We start from the raw sequence: 25,683 nt of genomic DNA, 5'->3' as shown, positions 1-25,683 counted from the left end.
CCTCCTTCCTTTTCAGCCTCACCTGCCATCTCTCTTCCCTTGTTCTGAGTTCTAGCTATGCTGGCCTTCTAGATTTTCAAGTGCACCGTATTCCCTCCTGCCTCAGACCCTTTGCACACACTAGTACTGAGCCTAGAATGTTCTTTACTCTCTGCAGATTTAATTCTTCTTCTTCTGAGAGCTCAGTTTCCTGAGCAGCTGTATTGCACAGTAGTCGAGACTGTGGACATTGGGGCCAGACTGCCTGGGTTCAAATCCTAGATCTGACATTTACTACTGTGGACAAGTTACTTAACCTTTCACTTCCTCAGTTTTTTCATTTGCAAAAGGGGATAATAATAGTACCTACCTCAGTGGATTACATTTGGAGAACATGCATTAACATACGGAAAGTGTTTAGAACAGTAGGTATAATAAGTTATAGCTGTTGTTATTATTATTATTTTATTACTCATTTCCTCAGGGAAGCCTTCAGGTAAAATCCTCTATTATGTTCTCATGAATACTGTGAACTCCTCAGAGCTCTTATCACAATCTTAATTGTTCATTTATCTGTTTTTATGTGATTAATTGGTCTTCTCTGCTAGACTCCAAGCCCAAGCAACACACCCATATTTGTGTATTACTTGTGTGTTAGCTTGCCTTCCCCAGGTGCCTAGTACAACACCTGCATGGGGTAGTGCTCAGTGGATATTGATTGACTGAGACCGCACAATAGGACAGGCACTGCTATGGGCACAGAGAAGAGAATGGGTGAAAATCCTGCTTCTCATGGAGTTTAGATTCTAATGGGGGTGAAGGACTGACAAACAATAAATAAATAAGTAAAATACATGGGATTTCAAAGGCAAATAACTCTCTTTCCCAGGGCCTCAGCTTTCCCATTTGTGGAGTGGGGAAATTAGATTAAATGGCCCCCAGGTTCCCTAAGCCAGTATAACTTAAAGAAGGCTTCTTTGACTTCTACTTCAGAATCACCAGGAGGTGCATGTTAAAAATCTAAATTATTAGGCCCCATCTTTACCTACTCAATCAGAACCTTGAGTAGGGCCTGGAAATCTGCACTTTAGCCAGCTCCCCAGGTCACTGTGATATACACTTTAGCATAAAAACCATTGCTCTATGCTAAAAATACAGAAGCTAAACAAAGAGCCATATCCTCTGGCTAGATAGTCTTCATGTTCCTATTAAAACTTATAAGATTATAACTTTAGAATTAAATTATAAGACAAAAGATTTTGTTTGAAGACTTATAAGAATAAATGTGATGATTTTTCAGGGAAAGATAATCTTCTTTTTTCAAGTTTCAAGAATTTATTACCAAACCTTTCTACAGTAATTTTGTTTGTAAAATTTGAATGAGGGAGTGTTGGTTCAAAAACTATTGATGATTATGTATTCCTTTTGCAGTTTTTGAGTGATAAGATGTCAGCCTATATGTACCTCTTGATTTCTTTCTCCAAATTTATGGAAGTAAACGTATACCATATAATTTTGATGTCATGGATTCTTGGCAGGATTTTATCATTTTTTTCCCTGGCCCTATCAAGATTTGATTTATTCTAGTTTAAATCCCAAAACAATTCCAAAATCTGCAACTGCTCCTTTTACTTAAGCACTTCCTTTGAGACCGAGGGAATGACCAGGAAGGCCAGCTGAGGTCTGTGGAAGTTTGGCCGCTCAAACTATCTCCACTACTTGATAATTGCATCATGTGGGGAGCCTCTTCTCCTCTCAGGGCCTCTCAGTACCTTATCTTCAAAGTGCATATTTAAATTAGCTGACCTCTAAGTTCCATTCTCTTTTGGAACCACCTTGTCAATAATTATTTACTTTGCTGGTCCACAGTCTCAGGCACATGAAATCTGAATTGGACCATAGATGAGGAGTTGAGAGCTTAGATGCCTCGAAGCGCCAGGCAGGGAACCAAAATGAGGAAAGTGGGTTTGGTGTGTTGCAGTAGGGACTGCTGGCGACTATGGCAAGCTGGAGAGTCCTTGACCTGTCTCAAAACGTTCAAGTTCAGGTTTCTAAAAATTATGATGCTCAAGCCAAGCGAAATAGCTCTGTGGGCCAGCTTTGGCCTGTGAGCTGTTAGTTTCCAAACCCTATTTGCATCTGATTTTTAGCCTTTCATAGTAATGAAGGATAAAAGTGAACACAGGGCAATTTATTTGGAGGGAATTTTTAAAAGGTGCCACAATCAGAATGCTGGTGAATTTGGAAAGCACAGATAAAAGCATTGGATAAGAACTGGCAAGGTTCTCTATCACGGGACAAAGAACAGTAGATTTATTTTAAGCATTTATTCCAGTGGGTATCAAACTTATGTGTATATCCAAATAATCTTATCAACTAGGGAGCTTCTTAAAATACAGTTTTCTGGGTCCTCTTTCCTAGTGATTCTGATTTGGTGCTCTCTTGTGGGGCCCAGGAATCTGTGATTTTTGATAAGCGTGCCCAGTGATTCTGATGTAAGTGGTTGGAAGACTACATTTTGAGAAACACTAAATCCATGCTCTTTCATTTGAAAGATGGGAAATGAGCTCAGTGAGGTGAAATGACTTTCCCAGAAATGAAAATTTGGGACATGTGCAACACTACTCCCCATTTCTGGGCCCTGGGCAGACATCATTAATCAACCATGGAACAAGCTAACTTCTCAACCCAGCACTCCAGGAAGCCACTTCTACTTTGTCTAAGTTGGCCTTTGGTTGGGACTTTGTTACCTCCCCTGGACTTTCCCAAGGCCACCCAACTTACGGGTGATGGAATGGGACTAAAAGTCAAACCTTCTGATCTTTGTGCTTTTGACAGCATCACAATCTCCTTTAATGGCCTTTCCTTCACAAGTTCCATTTTTATCCCCATTTAATTGAACAGATCCTCTGGAACAAGACATGGTGAAAAAAATAAAATGATTAATTAAAAATCGTGGACTCATAAGAACATTTAATTATTTGCTATCTTTTGGCTGATGAATAGAACCCATTAGGCACTATTCACCATTCCACTTGGATTATTACATCCCAGGGAGTGTGTTATTCCTTTTAATTTCCAGGAACTTATTCAAATATTCAGAGTGTGCAAAAAATAATGCTGCTTAGCAAGTTAAGATTGAGTGTGACTTAGTTTTAGGATTGACACACAGAAGCTCAAGAGACGGAACCCACAGTATTTATAAAGCTGGTCTCGCCAAGCCTTGCTGTAGCCACATAGCAGATAAGCAGTTGAGAAAGGCAGATAGCAGAGCTGGAGGCTACTACAATTCAGTTCCCGCCCAGTGATAAAGCACAAATAGATTAGACCTGTGCAGAGCCAGATGAGTGCATAAGGAACACTTGCCAATGCAAATAAGACTAAAATAAGAACACATTGTTGGAATTTCTGCAAGTTAGTTGTTAATCAAGTAGATCATGGCATATTAGGGCCTTTTAACACATGTTTTTGACATCTGGCCCTGCGCGGCTGACAGTTAAATTAGTTTTGTGATTGACAGAGAAATATTTTGTAGTATTGAATCATCAATAACACTTAAAAACATTATAGTGCTTGCTGATTTTTTTTGTCATCGATGCCCAGTCAATAGAACAAGTGCTTAGAGTAAATTAACCTACTTTCCAAATGACTCTGACACCTTCTGGATGTTAACATACATACTTAATTTTATTTTCCTCCCTTTGAAGTGAAGATGATCCCTAATTTGAGTTCTTATTCCTTCCATCAGCCTTCTTAATTGCCTGTTGTATGCCAGACGGTTTGCTCAGCCCTGGGTTAAAAGAGTCATAGGATTCGAGTGCTGCCCTTTGGAAAGCTAGGCTGGGAGGAAGGACACACAGTAAAATCATGTGAAGGGTGCCGAGTGGGAATAAATGCCACATGATCTTGCCAGAGCGATCCCTGGGAAGGTTTCCAAATACTGAGGTGACGCGGTCAGTTTGGAGCTTTAAAATGTCACTCCAACAAGCCATGTGGTTGGAAGTGATGGGATGGAGAAGGCCTGGTGGCCGAGTGACCAGTTGTGACGCTTTTGCAATAAGTGTAGCCAAAAGGCAGTAAGGGCTCAGTTGCTGAAATTGTTAAAAGCCCTGGAGAGACTCACCATGCATGGAGGCCATTTCCTTCTTTTGTAGATCACATAATCATCCACTCATCAATGTCACAGACAGAGTAAAGTAAGACTATAGCTGGAATCAAGAAGAAACAAATACAGGCAATTAGTAGACTCAGTTTTTCTATTTCCCCCACTGTTGTAATAATGTACTTCATTTAAAAGTGTTTTTAAATAATTGCAAAACAATTATGGTCGTTTTTTTTTCCTTGAAAGCATTAGATACGTAAATTATTGTCATTGGGGTAGAACAGTTGCTTCCTTGGGGGATCTTAAATCACAGGCTAAGTGTTCAAACTAACTTACCTCTGCATCAAACACTGTTTTACAGTTGTCTTATGTGTCAGGCATTGCCTTGTACTATAAAAGATAATACCAGGATCCTTAAGCATTGTTGTTGCACTAATATTTTTTAACATGACCCTGTAAAAGGAAGTTAGGTGTGTGTTGGGTAATTTGAAATAAATTTCATAAATCTAGCTCAAATTTTACCCAAATGGAATTTTCCTTAAAAAAAGAAGGTTCTTATTTTGATATTGGTAATGTTCCACATTTTTGGAAAACATGTCTACCAGAGTAGTGTTTTCATTTCAGTGTGAAAGTCAAGGGCAGAAAGCTCCTCAGATCTCCTTGAATGGCTCTAGGCATATGTCTGTGGCACTGTGGTCTCATGGGCATGGCTAAGACTCAGAGAGCCCGGGATGCCAGGCTGGGCCTTCTGTTTATGAGCTAGATCACCTTGCATGAGTCAGCCAACCTCTCTGAGTCTGGGTTTCCTCACCTCTACCCTGTTACCAGTAGCACTGGTTCAGTCCTTGCAGTTGTGATAAGAACTAGATGAGAGCACATCACAGCGCCTAGCGTGTAGTAACCTCTCAATAAATGGAAGGTGCTCAAATTCAAGCAATGTTTGAGAGTCTCTACTGATTGTCAAGAAGCCATTGAAAAAATATGGAAGTAAATAAACATCTCCAGACACATTGGAAAATCACTTATACAATGAGTTCATTCTTTCTTTTGTCTCAAGTTCTCACTGTGAGTCCAGCCCTAAGTACTGGAAGGCCTAGCTCCTGCCCTACTTTGATCCCCTTTCTAGCCAGAGAAGAGTCTTCAGAAACCAAGGAAGGTTCTTTGACATCAAATGGGAAAGCCAAGCAAAGATTGAACCAAGAGATTGGTTCTGCTTCTTCCTCTTGCCGGTACAAGGCTTTGGCAAGTCTAGAGTCTTGGTACCTGAACTTCCCTCTTCTGGAACTGCTCTTGGAATTTTCCAGCTACCATCATGAACCAAGAATAGCCTTAGAGCTTGAACATTAAGGTCCCTTGCAACCCTATGATGCTAACTATTATTAACAAGCCAAAAGCAGTAATGATTGTCTTTCTCAAATGCTGTTTTACATGGCCTCTCTTCACAAACCCAATTTTGAATATCTTTGTGTGTGTTTATTCCTGTAGAGCATTTCTTACATTTATTGCCTCTAATTCCCTTTTGTAGCTTGCCTTGGCACACACAGTGATGGGTTCTCACCTCTTCTTTTTGACAATTGCCTTACAGGAGAGAATAATTGAGCGTTTGAAAGAACAGCGGGAGAGAGATGATCGGGAAAGGCTAGAAGAGATAGAGTCCTTCCGAAAAGAGAACAAAGACCTGAAAGAGAAGGTCAATGCTTTACAAGCTGAACTGACTGAAAAAGAGGTGAGTCTGGAAAAACAGATGAATCATGTCGATAGCCCTCATAAGCTCATATTCATGGTAGCCTCGAGAGACTAGAGACTTAGTTTGAGGGACTGTGTGAAGGCTTGGGGAAAATAGTTACCTTTCCTTTGTAGAGCGGTCTGAATTCAAAGGAAAATATTCGCTGTAACTCCCTTCATTGGTGATGCCCATGCCTATTTTCTCTACTCTACTAACTGCATACAATGTAGCTCCTTGAAACTTTTCTTGATGTCTTATCACATTTGTATGGCTTAGAGAATTCTATATTTTTTTCAATGTCCCATGATCTTTTCCTTGAGATAACAATAGTGTCGATAATAATAATAACCACTCCACTTTATTGAGAGCCTGTTAGGTGCTAATCCTTGTGTTGAGTGCTTTACTTGTTGAGTGCTTTACTTTCATCTGTGCTTCTCAAATGAATCACTCTATACCCCCAGGTTAGGAGATGTGGTACCATGCTGGATTCAAAGTATAGGTTAAACGTGGCTGCTCTTCTGGAATATCATTTTCACATTATGGCAAATAATTTAAAACAATATGTTTATGCTAGAGCAAACATGGATACAGAATACAAATCTCACCTGCATTTTTAAAGTAAAATAATATATGTTAAATAAATTTCTTGCTTGGGGATTATGGAGAAGATGCTTTGGGCTATACCCCTCATATTCCGAGGGGTACCTATAATCCCTTTAGTTCACTTAGGGATATGTCAGTGGAGAAGTTCGAGAAGCAGCAATGCACATTGTTTTATTCAGTCTCCAGAATTCTGAGGTATATGTCATTGTCCACAACTGGTCCCTTCACATGTATTTTTGTCTGTAGGAAATGTCCATCTCCTTTAGGGCTGTTACAGGTCTTTTTACCCTGCTGGGCTATTCACTGCAGACTTGTCCGTTTTCCAGCTCCACAGTGTTACCTCAGCCCTTCGGTTTTGATAATTCTATACAAATTAAAGTACTGTCTAAATTAGGAATCCAAGAGGGGAAGAGTTGATGAGTAATAGGAGTTTTGAGGAAACTCAGAAGCAAAATTCGTATTCCTTAATTTTAAGCCCACTAGTTTTTTAGAGAGGAGATTATTTCTTTGTTATGAAAATAAAGACTGTAAATCCTCTTCCTACCATTTCACTGCTAAATCCAATTTGAGGGATCTGTAATTACTGTGGCTGGTATACGAGGGAAGGCACTGGAGCTTTGACCTTATTTGCAGCATTCTTCACTGATTTCAAGTATTATTCATGGGTTTTCACCTTAAAATCAATATATATACTTCTAATTGAAAAGAGATCTTGATGACATGGTAAAGCATAAGCTTTAAATGAAAATAATTTTGTAAACAATGCCTACATTGTATGAATTTCAGACAGGCATTTCAGCACACATTTATTGTTCCTGTATAATAATGTGCCTGCCCCTGAGCTGTGTGTGTCAGTTAAGGTTCCACCAGAAAAACAGAATCATATTAAGAAATTTAACCATATTAAGAAATTTATTGCAAGGAATTGGCTTACATAGTTATGGGGGCTGACTAGGCAAGTCCAAAATTCACAGGGCAGGCCATCAGGAAGGGCAGGCTGGAAACTCCGGCAGGAGCTGATGCTGCAGTCCACAGGTGGGATTTCTTCTTTCTCAGGGAAACCTCAGTTCTGCTCCTAAGGCCTTTCAACTGATAGGATCAGGCCCACCCAGGTGGTGGAAAATAATATCCTTTACTTAAAGTCAACTGATTGGAGATGTTAGTCACGTGTATAAAATACCTTCACAGTAACACCTAGATTAGTGTTTGATTGAATAATAGAGGACTAGAGCCTAGCCAAGTTGGCACATAAAGCTATCACACTCAGCAATTTTAAATTTATAAAAAAAAACGACATATAATTGTTGTCAGCAGGGAGCTTATAATTTAGTTGGGGTGATAATAATCTTCACCATGACAAAATACCTGGATTATAAGGTCCTTTATTATTTCTGTGGGAGTGATATGATAAAGAGCATTGAGATTGGAGTCAGAGTCCTGGGTTTGAGACCTATATTTCCCTTTAATAGCTCAGGAACCTTGGAGAAGACACCCAGCTCATGTGAGCCTCAGTTTCCTTACCATAAAAAGTAAGAATGGCTAACCTGTCCCTCAGAGGGTTGTTAGGAGCTGGGTTGTTTGCTGGGTGTTGGTGGTGGTATCTTCACCAATAAGGTTATTCCAGTGCCCATGAAGCAGCCAAATGTAAAATATTCAGCAACATCATTTACTGAGTGGCCACTGTGTACTTAGTGTCTTTCTAGGTGCTGCAAATGGATATAAAGGAAATGCACAGTGTCTGATTTTGGGTGAAACCTGAATATTTTAGTCACATAGTTAGATGTTGCTAACCATTTCATGTTTGGTGATGGACATTACCCTCCTAGCTAACCAAGTTATGTTTTGTGATATATGCAAGTATTTATTTCTTTATTTTTTGGAATTCGGACTATACAGGGAAGCTCTTGGTTTCTGGGTGTGATTGATGAATGGAACAATTTAGGTAACCCTATGTCTGAGCTGTGGAGATTCATATATCTGCTGAATCTAGATTTACAAGGACTGGAACATAAAGTCTACTCTAAATTTTAATATAATTTTATCTTTGATTCTACAGAAGATGTTTGAAAAACTGTTGGTCATTTTTCTGTTAAAGAAATAGAATTCAATAAAAACTTAATAGGATGCTTCTTTTATACTTGATTTGTCCTTTGGGGGAGAAAAGGCATTAAAGTCGGTATTTTCTTTCATATTTGTCTTAGAGTCTGCATGACCTGACAGCAATAAATGTAAATGGAAGGTTCAGGGTGTCTGTTTTGCCATGACATGTAAAGACCACCTTGGGACTTACATCATTAGTATGACTTTGAGACGTGAATCATGCATTTACTGACCACACCATTTGGTCACATTTGATTCTACTGCAATTAGATCCTGCTTGGTTCTGTAAGCTGGCCAACTTTAATTTCCTGGCCAGAGCCGACTATTGTTACCTTAGTAAGACTATATTTACCCTTTCTGTCTAATGCACACTTTATTGCTATGTATAGAATCAATGTTTTCAAATTGAAGACATTGCTGGTAGAAATTGCAGTGTTTTACTTACTAGTGTTCTTTTCCTTCCAGTCTAGTTTAATTGACCTCAAGGAACATGCATCTTCATTAGCCTCAGCAGGGCTGAAAAGGGACTCCAAATTAAAATCTCTAGAAATAGCCATTGAACAAAAGAAAGAAGAATGTAGCAAATTGGAAGCACAGTTAAAAAAGGTAAGCGAAGTCTAAGAAAAAGCGTGTTCATTTTACAATGAATTTATAAAATGGGAAAGGAAGAGACATTTTTCAAAACAAACAAACCCCTTATCTTTTCCTGTCTGCTGATAAAAGAATTAATTAAACACTCTTAACTTTATTCCTAAGAAGTCTGTATCAAATCTGTCTGTGAACCTGAAAAGTTATCTTAGGTTTCCTGTCTGAAAAAAACTTGAAAAATAGATGAAAATAGTAGTGGTACTGAAAAATATTCTAAAAACGAGCCGTTACTCTCTGGGCAAATCTTAACTATTAAAAAAGATAAATGGAAATGTTTGCAACAAACCACAGAATCCAGGGGCCCTATTATATGCTGATAAATTTTTACTACTTTCAGAAGTAGGTCAATTTTTGTACTGGAACTTTGTAAAAGTTTACCTGACAACATTAAACTTCAAGAAGTTCACCAAAATAGTCAAGACCCTAGAATATCTGTTGCATGATTATTTATACTTGACCAAAAATGGCCTTATGTCTAAGAAAGCTTGTTGTGTGTAGAAGCTTTGGAAAAGAAAACAGGATCTTTACATTGAAGCATTAACATGTTTTTTCTGAACTGGACATTTTTGTGGAGTACATTTCCAGTCATGCATTGTTCCTTTGACTTTTTCCCTGTGTTGTTTGGTACGTCTGCACTCATTGTTCATATAAAACTCATAACATTATGAGTTTAAGCATTTTGTTTCCCTTTGGCAACTTATAAACTTATTCAAAAGAGATGATAATCTAAACAATCGAACAAAGCATATAATAAAATTTGACTATGTATAATTCATAGCACACTAGAATGGGGATTTATTTGCTAAAGTTATGAAAATATATCGTATGGATGATAGGGATGTGAAAGCATCCTATATCTGTGGAGAAATTATTGCAGATATTTTAAAATTTAATATACTATTTTGTATGATGCAATATATAACTGTAATGTAATTATACCATGTTCACTTTACCATGGAATTTTAGGAAATTGTCATGAGAAATTTCACACTAATAAAGTCTCCTTACTAATGCAGGAAAAGATAAATATACAGATCAAATCCTTTTACAGCAAAACAGCAAGAAAACTGTATATAGCAAAATCTACTTCCCGATCCACTCATCTCATTTTTTTCAAGCAATATCTAGTTAAGCAGAAATCTTGAACAATAAATAGAAGAATTTAAATTGCCCATTTGAGGTTTAAATGGAGATTGACTTGGCAATTTATGCATTGGGTGTATGATATACATTCTTGACATATATATGAATGTGTTCTGCAATATATTATACATGCCCGTGTATATCAAGAAATGAACCTATGAAAGGTACTTTTTATTTAATGTATAGTTTTGTGATCATAAGGCAGGCTCTAAGAGAACTCTGTGAAAGAGAGAACTTCATTGGCTCTCTGTGGTGGTCCTTTGCGTTATCTTACCTCAATTGCGGTATACTGAGTCCGGAAGAAGGAGGACCTCCAATAGACCTGGGGATGAAAGATGCCCTTCGTCAACTCTGAGGGGCCATTATGGAGATGAGGGCACCCCATATATTATTTCTGCAGATACATACTTGACACTCTCCTTTTTAGTGTAAGTCACCTATGGAATTTGAAATCCTCTAGTAATTAAAAGGAAGAAATTCACGTATTGAGGCTTATAGTTTCCATGTATATGATTTGACTAGTTTAATAAATCAACATCTATGTAGTTCAATTTAGTTTCTTTCAACATAGCTATGGTTCGCCCGAAAAAATGACTTACATTATGAGCATGTGGTTTTCCTAGACTCTCAGGTAGACGCCACATAGTGAAATTCACAGACTAAATCCTGTAAACATTTTAGCATATTCCTGACAACGTTTTAACATTCTGCCACGTCATCAGGATTAAAGTAACAAATATGGTTGTCTTGCTGTAAAGGACCTATTTAATTTATGAAAAGATAACTTATTTCTAAGTATATAAATAATCATTATACTATTTCCTAAATGCACAGTACAGTGAGATTAAATAAGGTAATTATATTTTAAATATTTTTATACCTAACCTGCAGATGCTGTTTTGTTGTTTTTGGCTCTCTAGCATCAACTAAATTCAAAAGTTTAAAATACCTTTTCTAGTAGTCTTTAATTTATGCTAATAAATAGTTCTATAAAAACCTCAAATACCCATCACCTTAAAAAGAATTGAGATCTACATGAAATATTTGAAAATATAAGCCAACAGTATGTGAATATACATATAAACACATCATTTACTCATGGAAAAATAAGCAGCTATAAAAGCTTAAGGAGTGTCTGGGCCTCCTTTTAAATAAAAGGGTATGTGACTTGTGAATAAAATGTAAAGGGTTACTAAATGGAAGCTGAAAACATAATAGTTTTATTATGTCATAAATAAACCATGAATTCCCAATGGAATTTTGCTCAAGATTTGTGAGCGTCCAGGTATTTTTGCCATAAAATCTACACAACATCATAGATGTGTTTAGCTGAACAAAAACCTTTTCTGCCAGTGACAGTGGAATCCAAATGGCGATTTAAATTTGTTTTTGTCTTATGAACAATGCTTGACATTGGTAAAGATGAGTTTTTACATAAAAGTTTGTGGGAACATTCACACACGTAGTTGCTTTTAACCCTTTACTATACTGTATTAATTTAAGACACCTTCAAATACTTTGTGATGAAAAATGGTTATAAGCAGAAAAGGAACTATTCCTTACACATTGCATCCCACCTCTTAAAAACAGTGCAAATATTCATGTGTGAGGAAATCTTTGCTGATATTAATGAGGCTGATAAATGATACTAACCAAATAATGCATAACTACTATGCATTATCTTATGAGTGTGCTTTATAAATTAGTGCATTCATTAGTCTTAAATAGACACCCAGGGGTTCAGAAGAACCTGATTAGCGACATGTGGATCATTTTGTTTTTCAGAAGAGTATTTGGTGATTAAAATGTAGAAGTCAATTTACTCTATGTGAATAGAAATCAGTTGAGAAGCAATAGCAATTCAAAATGTTATGATTTGTGCTATTTGGTAATTTTCCAATTAATATCATGTTTGAGGAGGGTGTTTTTTTTTCAACCATGGTAAAAACTTGAAGAAACAGAAAATTCAGGCTCTTCAAAGGCGCATGTCTTAGCTTGGCAAAGTAAAGGCTCCTATAGTATTTCACCTTCTACACTTTGATGTTGAGCCCCAAATTAATGATTCAGGCCCCAATTAATAATGAGATACAGCCTGAGAGTGCTATTTAAAATTATTTAGTATATTTAAATCCACAAACATTTAAATCTTCTACACAAAATAGACAGGAGAGCATTACAGATTCTAAAGCACTTGGAACATAATAAGATAGTCACTAAAAATTACATTTTTTATTAATCATGAACTCACACTAGGAACTGGTAGTGGGCAATGCATAATCCTGTATTTTGGTTCCCTCTATTCTTCCTGCTGACTTGAATTTTTTCTTCTCCCATTTACTGTTAATCCTGTAATGTCTTGCTTACTGATATTTTGCTATTGCTAACCTGCTGTTTGCTGATATTTTTCTAAAGTTACACTGAATAGAAAATTCAGGCTTGTGTTAATATAAAAGAAGAGCTATAAATTCAATGATAAGATTTAATTAATCTTTTATTATTACCATCTTTGAAGTTCAGGTAATAAACTGCAAGCTTGCCCAAAAGTACTTCTTCTGATTCATTGCTAGAGGCCAACACTTCATGTATCATCAAAAGCGGACAGCTTTCTTTATTTCATGGGTTATTTAACTTGAGAAAGGGAAAGTAACACAAACCTTAAATTTCTTATTCCAGCTATTCTTTTTTAGGAGCCAAAGTCAACATTTCTATTTCCCTAGAGCCTCTCACTTTCACTGTGGAATGTTTAGAAACTGAAATTTCTTCTTCTTTAACGACCAGTTCGTCTGTGCAAATGCACTGGATTTGTTAAGCTAATGCTGTTTTTCTGGATCTTTCCTTCTTTCCCTGTCTGTGCTTCAATGCCTCCCCAACTTTGCAATGTAGCAAGCTGAGCAGTTGTTCAATCAGATGTACAACCCAGTAAGTCATTTCTGCAAGTTCCCGCTGTAACATATCAAAGCATGAGGATCCATTGATCACATGTCACAGTGTCCATACTGGGGAGGTTTTGAAAATATTTATGAGTCTCTTCCCATTTCCGTTCTGTCGAAAGAAATGACCTCTGCAGAGGCCACTGCCATTTCTTTTGAACGTGAAATTTAAAAATTAAGAACTCAAGGAAATATTACCAGCTCTGATATTACCTTTTTCTTAACTTCAACTCTAAGGCTTTAGAAAAGTAGAAGTCAGCTGCAGATCTAGGCCCATGGAATTCTTTCTTAGATACTTCAAATGCAGACTTATCTATGCCAAAAGGGATAGCATTTGTAAAATAACAAGCAACTTAGTGTATGTTACATTCAAGTGCTAGAAGTTAAAATAGATTTAGATTTAAAAATAGGGCCATGTTCTTTGAGAACGGTACATGCCTAACATTATTGTGGGTTTTGTAAGAGTTAAAAACATGTCATTTGGCTGAGGACAAACTAAAATATAGCCTCTAATAACAGATAGTAACAATTCTGATTAGAGCTTAATAGTACAAAAAACTAGTAAAAATGTGTGTAAAACAGCCCAGATGCCACCACTAATTTTTTTTATCCTAATGATAGGTGTGCATTTATATGAAGCCATTTGTTTCTTTAACTGATTAAGAGAGGAAAGGTTTTTTTGTTTTGTCAACTCAACTGGGAGAAATATTACATAAAGCTGACCAGGATTTGTCATTTGGCAGATATGATCTGTGCTATCAGGCATTCTAATTACCTCCTATTTGTAAATTCCCATCCTGGGGAAAAGGAATAGCATGGATAAAGGCAACAGTCTAGCCAACAGCTTTTTGTTAAGCCTCCGTTCCAGAATACGTACAGCATGATACACAAGACGCTGGGGTGTATTTAATTAGATTCAGCCTCCACCCTCTATTCTTTAAAACAAATTCTATTTTAGCAAACAGAATTCCTCAAGCCCTGTTGGAGCATCTTTATTGACCTCCTTCCCCCAATATGATTTTTAGCAAAGCAGTAAAAATCATCCAAGTTTCCTTTCCCTTAACATTTGAATGGAAGTGTTAATAAGCAGGCTCAAGACAATGGAGAGGTGAAGAAAGACAAATAAGATTGGATTATCTTCAAGCTTGAAAATTGACCCTGGGAAAAATGAGTGTTTTCTTTAGATCATTTTAAAAAGGTGTAAAGTAATCCCACTGAAATCGTTTCACACTTACTAGTTAAGGACAGGAGAAAACCTAAGTATGTTACATTTTGGATGTGTGCAGGACAATTGGGGAGAGCTTTGTTTCCACAGCAGCAAAGATTTACCAGGACCCGATAGGAGTTCACCATCCCTGTCAGGATAGGTAGGGCCAAGAAATAGCTCTGCTAACTTTTAGACCATTTCCAGAAATATTGATGACATGGCACTTAATGGACTTTGCCTTCGTTTCTCCCCAGTGATGGGTCTTCAAGATGCAAGAACGAACTTTTCTGTCCTTTAGGTGACTAATTCAAAAGTCATTGACTGACTTTTCTTCCCGAGTAAATTAAGCTAACCCCTTGTTTTGGCATCCTGGGAATATAGCCAAACTCTCGTTATTTTAACTCCGCCTATCTGCAGATATTCTCAGGGTCCAATTCTTTTTTGGACTGATAGGAACGTGGCATGGTGGATTTTATATCCTTAATAGTCTGTTAAACAATGACTATGTTTTTCTGGTTATAAAATAATGAATGATCACAGTGGAGAATTTGCAAAAGTATGGAAGGACATAGGAGAAAATAAAAATAACAGGACTTCTCACTGCAGAGTGATAGGAACATTGGGTTTTTCCCGACCCAGACATCTTTTGGTTGTTATTGTTCTCTTCTGTCTCCCTTATCCCTCTTTCCTTTCCCCTCCTTCCCTCTCTTCCTCCTTCTTGCTTCCTTTTTTCCTTCCCTTTCTCTCTCCCTCTCTCCTTTCTTCTCTTTTCTCTTTCTTTTTTCTTGTCTAATACTCTATTTCTTTTCACCAAATTGTGTCAAAGTGTTTATTCAGTTTTATATCCTATTTTTAATAACATATGATCAGAATTTTCTCATATAATTAGCTCTTCTTCCCTAACTCTATTTTAATGATTGTATGATACTCCACTCTATTTACTCATTCCCCTAATGTTGGTCATTTCTTTCTTTTTTTTTTTCTCCTAGTATAACATTTCTATTTTTTTCATAGAATAAGTTCCTGGGCAAATGATTTTAAAAAGCTCCCAATACTTCCTGCTATGTTACATTTTAGAGAAGTCCTACCAAGGCATGTTTCTTCCAGCACTGAATAAAGGCAGCCTTTCTGCCACACCTCAACCAACACCAAGAACGTCATTTTACATAACTTTTGCAAATGCCTAGGTGCAATTTTTTTTCTCATTTTAACTTTCCTTTCTTTAATTACTAGTGTGGTTGAGGTTTTTTATACATTTATTAGCTATTTATATTTTTCTTCTGTAAATTGTTTCTTTAAGTCATTTAAGCACATGTTTTTGAGTTTAGTGTTTTGTTTATTGGTTTGTATGAGTTATTCTATGCTTTATATAGAGCAGATTTGTGGGAACATTTTAACTTAAATTTTTTTATGAAGAGAACTGGTTTTAGGTTTCTTAACCTGTATTTCCCTTTAGGATTTCCTCATTGCTTTTATGCTTAGAAGTCATTCTCTGATTTCAAGAATAGACACTCATCTATATTTTAAAATATTTTAATGTTACTTTTTACATCAATTTAACCCCTTTATCTATCTTTAGTTTATTTTGATTTATGTTGAGTGGTGAGGTTCTAACTTTATATTTTTCTAAATGGTCAACTAATTATTCCAGCACTGTTTATCAAATAATTCTTTCTTTATCCACTGATCTTGATACTATTTTATTGTACACTAAGTTCTCATATGGACAGACATCTTAGTTTCTGAGCTTCTGTTCAGTTTTATCACAGTCTGTTGTTTGTTGGGTCAGAATTTTAATTATTGTGGCGTTATATATTTTTAAACATCTAGTGAAACAAATTCCACCCTAATTCTCTATGCTTCTCATTTTGTCTTGTTTTGTTTTAATATTCTTAGCCTTTAATTTTCTATCATTCCAAGTAAACTTTAGGATCACCTTGTCAATTAAGAGGCGCAATTGTTGGTGATTTTCATTTGAATTATATTCAACCTATAAAATAATTTTAGAATGATTAATATCTTTCAAATATTGTTTCTTCCCATTCATGAACTTGATACAACTTTTATGTATTTCAGTGATCTTTTCAGTAAAGTTTTGACATTTTCCTATTGTAGGCCTATGATATTTCTTTTTAAGGATAGTCCTAAGCATTACTATGTATATAATTTTTAGGTTACTGTTATGAATGCTATATTTCTCCTTTTATTTTCTAACCAGTTGTTGGTACCTAGGATATTTCTTTTATTCTTGTATATTTATTTTGAACATAGCAACCCTACAAATTTTGGTGAATTTTGTTAAATAAGATAATTTATAGTCAGTCCTATGTCCATCAGTCTAAAATAAATCAGAGTAAATAAGGATTAAGCTTTGAAGTCCTCCTGGGAGTATTTTTTCCCTAGAGTAGAAATAAAGCTTCTACTTTAAAAAACCTTTTATTTTTGCTTTAGTCATTCCATTTTACTAAATGATACTCTAATGCCGTTTCTTAGGAATCTAAAATTTTGCCTTTGTATCCTTATTATGTGTTGTAATAATAACCTTTCTGTAGCTTAACTACCAGTCTCCACTCCTGGAGGAGTTTTCTCTTGTCATTATAAATGCTGTGCAGGTTATCTTCAGTTGAGTTCTTTTCTTCCCTTAGTTCTTAATTCTAGACAAATAACATGGTTTTTTCATCAGTCTCAAATACTTTCGTTGCTGTAGTAGTTACTGTGCCCAGAGATAGTATCCAGTATCTTATAAATTTTTAATAAATTGTTAGACCTTCTGGATCCTAAATTTAGTGCTTCATGTAATATCCTCATTGCTACAAGGCAAATGACTGATTTGGAGGCACTGGGGGCAATCTTGCTGTGGGCCAGGGCACGCTTGAAACTCCTCTGATGTTCCCACATACATACAAGTCCCCCCACTCCTGGTCATTATCCGTTGATATCCCATCTCTTCTGCAAATGCATCTTTTGCAGGGCTCACATTTTACATACGAGTTTACAAGAAAAAGACCAAGTATTTTTCTGGTCCAGAGAGAAGAAAAAATCTTGTTAACGTTCACTGAAGTCTTCCTGATTTACATGTCATTATAGGACTGTGCAATCCTAGGGACATGATGAGCTGAATTATAAATGTTTTCACAGTCCTTGTCTAGGTACAGTGGTTTCTTTTTATGATTTTTTTAAGTCTATTTCTGAAAATTATTTTATTCTCTCTTAGACTAGTCCCCCTGACGCAATGGAAAATTATAGCTATTTAAGAGATAATTCAGGGCATACACATAGCATATACAAACACATGCACACAAACACACACTCCTCACACTTGATCCAGGCTTTTAATCTCTAATGAACTCAAGCAATATTTGAAATAACACTTAAGATTTGAAGTCACATGCTTTGTTTCAGAGCATCCAGATGATTACCTCAGTTCTCTACATTGCTAATTTTAGGAAATTGCATAGTTAAAAGGTATTACATTAATAATTATATTTTTGTTTGAAGGGTCCTAAAAAGTTTTAAGCATACAGTTGATCTTTTTATTTTTTGGTATGTGTGACATAAGAAAAATTATTTTGAGTATTTGTTTATGCTTATTTATAAATATGCTATTTGTTCCATCTATGACAAGAAATTTCTTTTTGGAATAGTTATTATAATATGCAAATTATGAATATTCTGGAGGTAGCTAGAATTGTGAAAGAATAATTTCCTTTAGAACTAGGTAGTATAAGATTCAAAGATACATCACTATTAGTTTGCAAATGTGTTATTTAGACTCAATTATTGTATTTGGTATTAATTAATTGGATTTAAAGTAAAATTTAAATTTTATAACACGTTGGAGTTCTGTAATCACTCTTAAAAACTTTATTTTAAAAAGTAATGTTTTGTTCATAACTCAGAATTATGTGAAGATTGTAACTTCTTTAGAAGATTGAAATCAAATATAATGTTTAAAGTAGTTTATATACTCTGTTCTGCTGTTAAGATATGAAAGGAATGTTAAAGTGCTATTAACAGACACTAAACTCCCCAAGCGCTGCAATCAAAAGTCGTATTTCTACAGTGAATAAATTTAGCAAATTATTGCTAAAACCCATAAGCAGCATGGAAGAAAAGTCATCAGATTCATCAGTTAGTGTTCTGCTTGGACTTTATGGTCATAACTAATCATTTGTTTATTTTGAGATAATAGATTTTTTATTAAAATTGTTAGGGTCCATTTCAAAGAGAGAATGTTACATAATACTATAATTAAATATTCCCTGCCTAGTTTCACAGCAGGTTTCTGGATCAAAGTTAATGCTTTCTTTTCGAGACACTTGGAATGATGAATTAGCATTTTATTGAAAATAATCAATGACCAACCTTCACAAGAGGAGTTTAAATAAGCTTGTGATTTGTCATATTGATACTATCAATCCCTGGTTTGGCTTTAGCCGCTTTTTGCTGTTAGCTTTGATTTAGATATAGTATTAATCTGAAATTTTGTCTTATTTTCTGAAATAGTTCTAAATTCTTTCATTAAAATAAACACTAGGTATTGTTACGTACAACTTGTCCTAAGTCATGACCAGATTTCTCTTTTGTGCTTGATTCAGGCTTTCAAAATTAGTTCACATCAAAATGCCAAGGCTTGCCCACATCAGTGAGGCTCCAAACTTTGTTTTGATTATTCCCATTTGTGGGGAAATTTTCTTACATATGGAAATGCAAGAAACATAATTGGAGGACTCTCAAAACTTACTGATCTAATATGTTATACAGACATTTCTGAAATATTCTTTTTCCCAATTTTCTATGTTTCTTTAAGATGCTTGGGAGTTGCTCTAAAAGTTACCAGAAATATTTTGAGGCAGAATCAGATATCTGGATTTACTTTTAAACTGACCTGTTTAATCAGCAAAATTAAATCTCTACATTAAGAAAAGAATATTCATTAATATTCCTTTGGTTTAATGACTGGTGGATGTCTTTGAAAGTGACAGTGTGCTTGGATATATTTATAATATGTAAGTTCTGAAACCATTAAAAGAAAATCCACACCAATCTGCATTTTCAAGAGCTAGATTTCTGATTAATGGACAAAGTCGATATGCCTAAGAAGAGTGGAATGGGCAATTGTTTCCTGACCTTTTAGGGGAGCTAATTTCAAACCAACAGATGCATAAGGGGAAGTAATTACTGTGCATTTTCAGTCTAAAATGTGAATGGGTCAGAACGTCCTGGTAGGAATTTGTTCAGATAATGATTTTTTAAAATATATTTATTATTTTTTTGTAGTCTCTAAAGTACATTAGGCCCAAATCTGTTATCTGCTTTTGATCCCCATCAGGAGCTGCCAGCCCAGATTAAAGAACCCATGTTATAATTTGAAAAGGCAAGAATGTTGCCGAAATGCAAATAAAATGCTTCACTCCATTTTTAGAGGAGGCCCTGGCCTTGTAACTTTGAAGGAAGCATTGGCTTTGTAAGCTCAATTTTCTCCTGTATTTCTTTAGTATAGTCTCATCTCCATGTTTGTAGATCACAGTATAACACATTCATGCTATACTGGTTAGTAATTTTGGCCCATTCCCTGAAAAGTTGTGATTCAGGCAGAATGGAGCTGGTTACCTGCCATATCTTTTATAAATTCCACGGAGACTTTTGCTTCCACTGCTCAGGGTGGATTAGGGACTCACCAGCTTTCAGTCATGTGAAACTCTCTCTTCCCTTGAGTGTTCACATGGATCCTAGCGATCACCCAGAAGCAGCTGTTACTTTTCCATTTTTCTGTGACTCTTTCTTACAGCTTTCTATTGACTTAAAAATTTTTTAAATGATATCTATTTGCACCTTTATTTAATAACCCTTCCAAGAATTCTGATACCAATATTGAAGTTGTTTGACCTAAATTCTTTTGCTCAGAAATCAGTAGATATTGATATGGAGATAGATAGATGTACTTAACTCAAAGGTATTCTTCAAGTTGTCTATTCCTTTTAAAAGGAAGAATGATTAGCATCCACAAGTATTATCTAATAGACATCAGGCCAGCTGTAAACTTGGCTATGGTTTTTGTTTTAATAACATAATTTAACTTTAGTGTCACATGAGGTCAACAGTGGTCTAGATTCAGTTATGTTTTTTCCTAGGCTTTCTGTCCCTCTAAACATCCCATGAGTCCTTTAACCATACTCACTTCTTGAGTTGAAAAGACTGCCAACCCATCTAATTTCACCCCATGTTGAAAACTGGCCTTGGATGATCTTCTCTTGAAGGAGCTAAAATAAGGAATGTGCTCACCAGCAGAATGCTTCTCTGTAAACCTAGCAGGGAGGCTTCTCGAAGATGTGTATAGTTTCTTGTTGATAAAAATTAAATAATCCTATTAACTTAGCTATATAACAAGCCCCACTGATGGGATGCATATTATAAAATAATAATCGTAATAAAAACAAATGAAGAATACCTTCCCCATGTTTCTCATTTTGTAGTTTTTGCTGTCCTTAGAGAGGTTAATTCATCTGTCATAAGACATAGGGCTGGATTTAGAATCTAGGTCTTGCAACTAGTAATCCTGTACCCATTTATTAAAAATAATGATAATAAAAATCATAAGAATAAAAACAACCAAAAAAAAAAGCACAGAGGCTAACTTTTAGCTCTTTGTGAATCTTTAAATTAGACTCAAGAAAGGAATTTTAACTCAAGTCAGAAACAGGCAATCAAAACATATTTATTCATTTGTTTTGAGTGTTTCTAGCTACTCATTACTCAGTGCATTAATTCTTTTTTAAAGATTATTAGCTAAGTAGTTTGAGAACAACGTCATGAAAAAGTTTTTAGTTGCCATAAGATAATGATAATATAGTGTGAAAGTGGAAGAGAATTAACAGGAAAATTTTGTTTTCTTTTTCTTAGCAATTTAAAAACTGTATATTTGAAATGCTCTTCTGTTACAAGAGTAACCAGTTAATTCTTATTATCACAAATAGAAGTAGGTATATGGAGTTGTTATTTTCTTCTAAAATAGAAGTATCTACTCTACAGTTTTAAAGTGAAGATTAACAAATTTAAATATTTATTACTTCAATTTAAAATAAAATTATCAGACAAGTAAACACCTAAAGGCATATTAGCTCAAGATTGTCTTTCAGATTATTTTAATTTTACTGAAAAAACTTACTAATGGGTTATAATGAAACCCAGTGTACATACTAAATAAATTAAAAATAACCATTTTCTGAGAAATGTTGGTAAAAGGGAGTAAACCAGTACTTGATAGTATGTTAAATTGATATATTTTTTCCCAGTTCTTTTGCATAGTTGAGTTTAATTCTTGAATAAGGAAATCTTAGATTAAAGAATGTGAAAAATTATTCCCCTTCTATCCTCATGCTTAAATAATATGTTACATGCAAAAATATTATTCTAAAAATAATTATTTTGTCATAAATAAATTTATTTTTATTTATACTAATTTTGGAATTTTTTTCTACTAAATCATTGCAAAGACTGTCAATCTTCTAACAGTAGTATTAGTATTAATTTTTCTAACCATGCATGATTCATTTGACCCCACAGTAGCTATAGCTTGCTTGTCTTGTTTTTTCCCTGAAATTAAAGGGAAAAAAAAGTGTATAAAAACACAGTGAACATCTGCTATACATAGCAAGACAGCAGAACGACTTAAGTCCTAATAAATTGTTAACATTTTATTATTTCACATGTGGATTTTAGAGATACATACATATATGACTTCTCTGAACTTTCTCTGTTGAATGTGCACTGTTGTTAAACTACTTGTTTTTTCTCTGCCTGCTCTTTGAAGAAGTCAATTAGGAATAATGGGAAACAAGGGGTAGGCAAAACATTGCAGTGCAGTGTTATTTCCATCTGTCTGGGAATATTTCAGCCAAAAGTTTATTTTGGGAAGAAAAAAAAAGCAATAAAACACTCTCACACACAGAAAACCACAAATACTTTGGCTGCAAATTATTCTGCAGTGTTGTTGCTGTGTTGTTGCGTGTGTCTGTTCTTGTGTGTAAAGCTGCCACCCACCCATGCATGTGTTTGCAGATTCTCGTCTGTGTGCTTGTTCATGAATTAGCTCATCCTCCTCCTGGTTCAGGTTAAATTTAATCAAGAGAACAAGAATTTATGGGTATGACTGTTAGCTGGAAAGCCCTTCCTCACTTCCAAGCCTTTCTTTCAAACAATGTCTTCTGCTGAAATTTCTCAGTGGGATGAAGTGTTCAATGATCAGTCAACCATTCTCTTCTATGTTACCTGGCTTTACATATGCCTCTGGTGTTTCTTGGAAAAATAATTTAATATTGTTTTATCTCAGTTTCTCTGTATTGGAAAAGGAAGCTGCTGGTATGAATCACCTCCTTAACTGTGAGGAGTAGAATTGTCTTAGTTCTGCTTGCCAAAACACCAGGAATAGAGACGTCACAGTGAGATGAGAGTCTCATTTTTTGGTGGGAAAAAAAGCAAAAAGTAGCAACATTTAATGGAACAAAATGTCAACAATAAGAGAAATTCCTCTGTGAAACTCTAATATAACTTAAAATCAACATAATGCTAAGGTAACTGAGATGTGTGATTTTTCCATTTTGCCTTTTAACTGACAGTATACCCATAATTCTTGGTGGTTATTTTTTTTTCCTCCCAAGTTAACTTCTGGGCCATTAGTGACTGCACTATCTATTGTTCTAAACTGTTGTCTTAACTACATTCTTTAAAAATATAATGTTGAAGGCTCATAATGTTGAAGATGACTCCAGGATGAACCCCGAGTTTGCAGACCGAATAAAACAGCTTGATAAAGAGGCATCTTACTACCGCGATGAGTGTGGCAAGGCCCAAGCGGAAGTCGACCGGTTGCTGGAGATCCTCAAGGAGGTGGAGAATGAAAAGAATGACAAGGACAAGAAGATTGCGGAACTTGAGAGGTAAATTTTGCAGTCATCCTGTGAGTTGTCAACAGTGAGTGAACATTGATTGCTTAGTTGCCCATCTCAAGTCGTGGTGGATTTGGAATGCACATTCATATTTCATGTTGGAAACAAGTTATGTCTGAGGAATATGGCCTGTTGGGGATAATGTTGTATTTCTGTGGGATACTCAGAAGGGAATTGGCTTATCTTTTGAGGGCTTCTTCTGTGTTTAAGAAAATAATGGTCAGCTTTTTTGAGTGATGTCCATGATCTAACATTTGTGCCAGCAAAGTATGTGAGAAATTGAGGCTTTGACTACCTGAAACCTCAGTTTTTCCCCTTTGAAGACAAGCATTTGTGGTTTAGGTTTGTTTCAAGCAAAGAATGTGGAAGAATATAGTTGGGAATTCATTTAAGATAGGAGAAATGTAAAGGACCTCATATCCTTTGGATGTCTTTCAGCACACCACAACAAATTCATCTTGGGATTTATCTTTTAAGAGGACCTTACAGCATTTGGTAAATAAATATATTTGAATGGGGTCTAAGACAGGCCTACCTGATAGCAAATTCTGTCTAAAAGCAAAGAGGGTTATAGCAGGGTTCCAGAGTATTTAGATTTCAGATAAATCATGTCCCTATTGTTTATGTATAGTATGAACTCTAAAAATAATCTTTCTATCAGTGCTTTTTCCTATATTTCATATAAAGAAAGAATTTCTGAATAATCTTACATAACTCCCTTACCTCTGAGGATTTCTTATTGGTTCAGCAATAAGGCAGAATTTGTCTTTCCTAGATTCAGTCCATATGGAAGAGATCAGCAAATTTTGAATAAATCGGTGAATGTTTGCCAGCTCTGATCAACACACTTGTGAGGCCCTAAAGGACTTCAAAACATATGCAGAATAGCTCTTTATGGTCTTGTGGAAAGATCATGTTCTTTACCAGCAGAAAGACCTGGGTTCAAATTTTGCCTTGCTTCATGCCAGCTGTGTAACCTTGACTCTTATTAGAAATGAATCTCTGACAACCTATTAAAATGTATTGCAGGGGCCGGCCCCGTGGCGCAAGTGGTTAAGTGCGCGAGCTCCGCTGCGGCGGCCTGGGGTTTGCCGGTTGGGATCCTGGGCACGCACCGACACACCACTTGTTAAGCCATGTTGTGGCGGTGTCCCATATAAAAGTAGAGGAAGATGGGCATGGATGTGAGCCCAGGGCCAGTCTTCCTCAGCAAAAAAGAGGAGGATTGACATCAGATGTTAGCTCAGGGCTGGTCTTCCTCACACACACACAAAAAAATATGTATTGCACTTTGCAGTTACCAAGTCCTGGTGTAAGGTGAGATGGTTAAATCATTATGAACAGATGAGTGCTAAAACAAATTCTCAGTGTTAAGTGGCTCTGTATTAAATGGATAGGTTAATTCTCAATAAAATTTCCACAGTTTCAAATATAGTATTTAATATATTCAAACTCCAAATGAATTAATATTTTATTTAAAAATCTTAGCATTAGTTTGATGATAATCTGATTTTTATTCAGTGTGACTAATTTTAGCACTTAAATCAAGAATTTTTTTTTTCTGAGACAAATATACAAATTTAAATCCGTAAGGGCTTCATTTTAATTTGAGAATGTGGAAATGTTCTGCCAAGCTACTGATTCTTAAAAACACTGTTAATTTTAGATGTATCTACCTGGCTATTTTGGAACTTTATTTTAGGAACAAAATTTTTCCTAAAAAGCTAGTGTGAGATCACAGAGAAGATACGATCATGTCTCTTTTTATTGGTGAGAAAGCTGGGACCCTGAAATGTTGAACTACCTTCTGGAGATTGGTCCTGTGGTCAGAAAGAGACAAAACTGTAATGTAGGTTTCCTGACTCCTAGTCCACTGCTCCAAGAAGCAGTGTGCCATAGAGAGGATGCCCTAGATAATATTAATAATAGTAATTATAATTATAATAATAGGTTATGTATATTTTATGCTCTTAGTCTATCAGGTACTATGCTAAGCACTTGACCTGTAATACTGTATACCATTCAATCTTACCCACAACACAGAAAGTATCATTATCCCCGTTTTATAGATGAGAAAACTGTGACTTATACAGATTAAGTAACTTCCTCAAAGTTGCAGAGTTTATAACAATCAAAGTCAGGATTTGAACCCAGGTCTGACAGATGAGCAACTGAGAACAATCTCGTACAACAGTGGGCCAGAAGGAAGAAGCTAGTCCAGTAGCATTAAACAGTCACACAGCCAGTGGAGAGGAATCACTGCTGGGCCACAGGAGATCTGTCCCATCTTTATTAGA

At 35.7% G+C, this 25,683-nt stretch overlaps 1 protein-coding gene across 7 annotated transcripts in view; it reads left to right on the top strand.

Annotated features, from left to right (window-relative positions):
* The window catches only part of ERC2 (ELKS/RAB6-interacting/CAST family member 2), a 907,827-nt gene that overhangs the window by 424,906 nt on the left and 457,238 nt on the right, over positions 1 to 25,683 (top strand). For all 7 annotated transcript variants that reach the window (XR_015552235.1, XM_087431197.1, XM_087431195.1 and 4 more), the window contains 3 exons: positions 5,667 to 5,807; positions 8,976 to 9,116; positions 23,184 to 23,377. Coding sequence is in view for 6 of the 7 variants with exons in the window: in XM_087431197.1 (XP_087287323.1) it covers positions 5,667 to 5,807; positions 8,976 to 9,116; positions 23,184 to 23,377 (476 nt within the window). In the remaining variant the exon portion in view is untranslated. The remainder of the gene's footprint in view (positions 1 to 5,666; positions 5,808 to 8,975; positions 9,117 to 23,183; positions 23,378 to 25,683) is intronic.

Source organism: Ceratotherium simum, chromosome 5 (genome assembly GCF_057802395.1).
Source record: "Ceratotherium simum simum isolate JZ-2026a chromosome 5, ASM5780239v1, whole genome shotgun sequence".
NCBI lineage: Eukaryota > Metazoa > Chordata > Mammalia > Perissodactyla > Rhinocerotidae > Ceratotherium > Ceratotherium simum.
The sequence above is the reverse complement of the archived record's forward strand: the minus strand, read 5'-3'. Positions and strand labels throughout refer to the sequence as shown.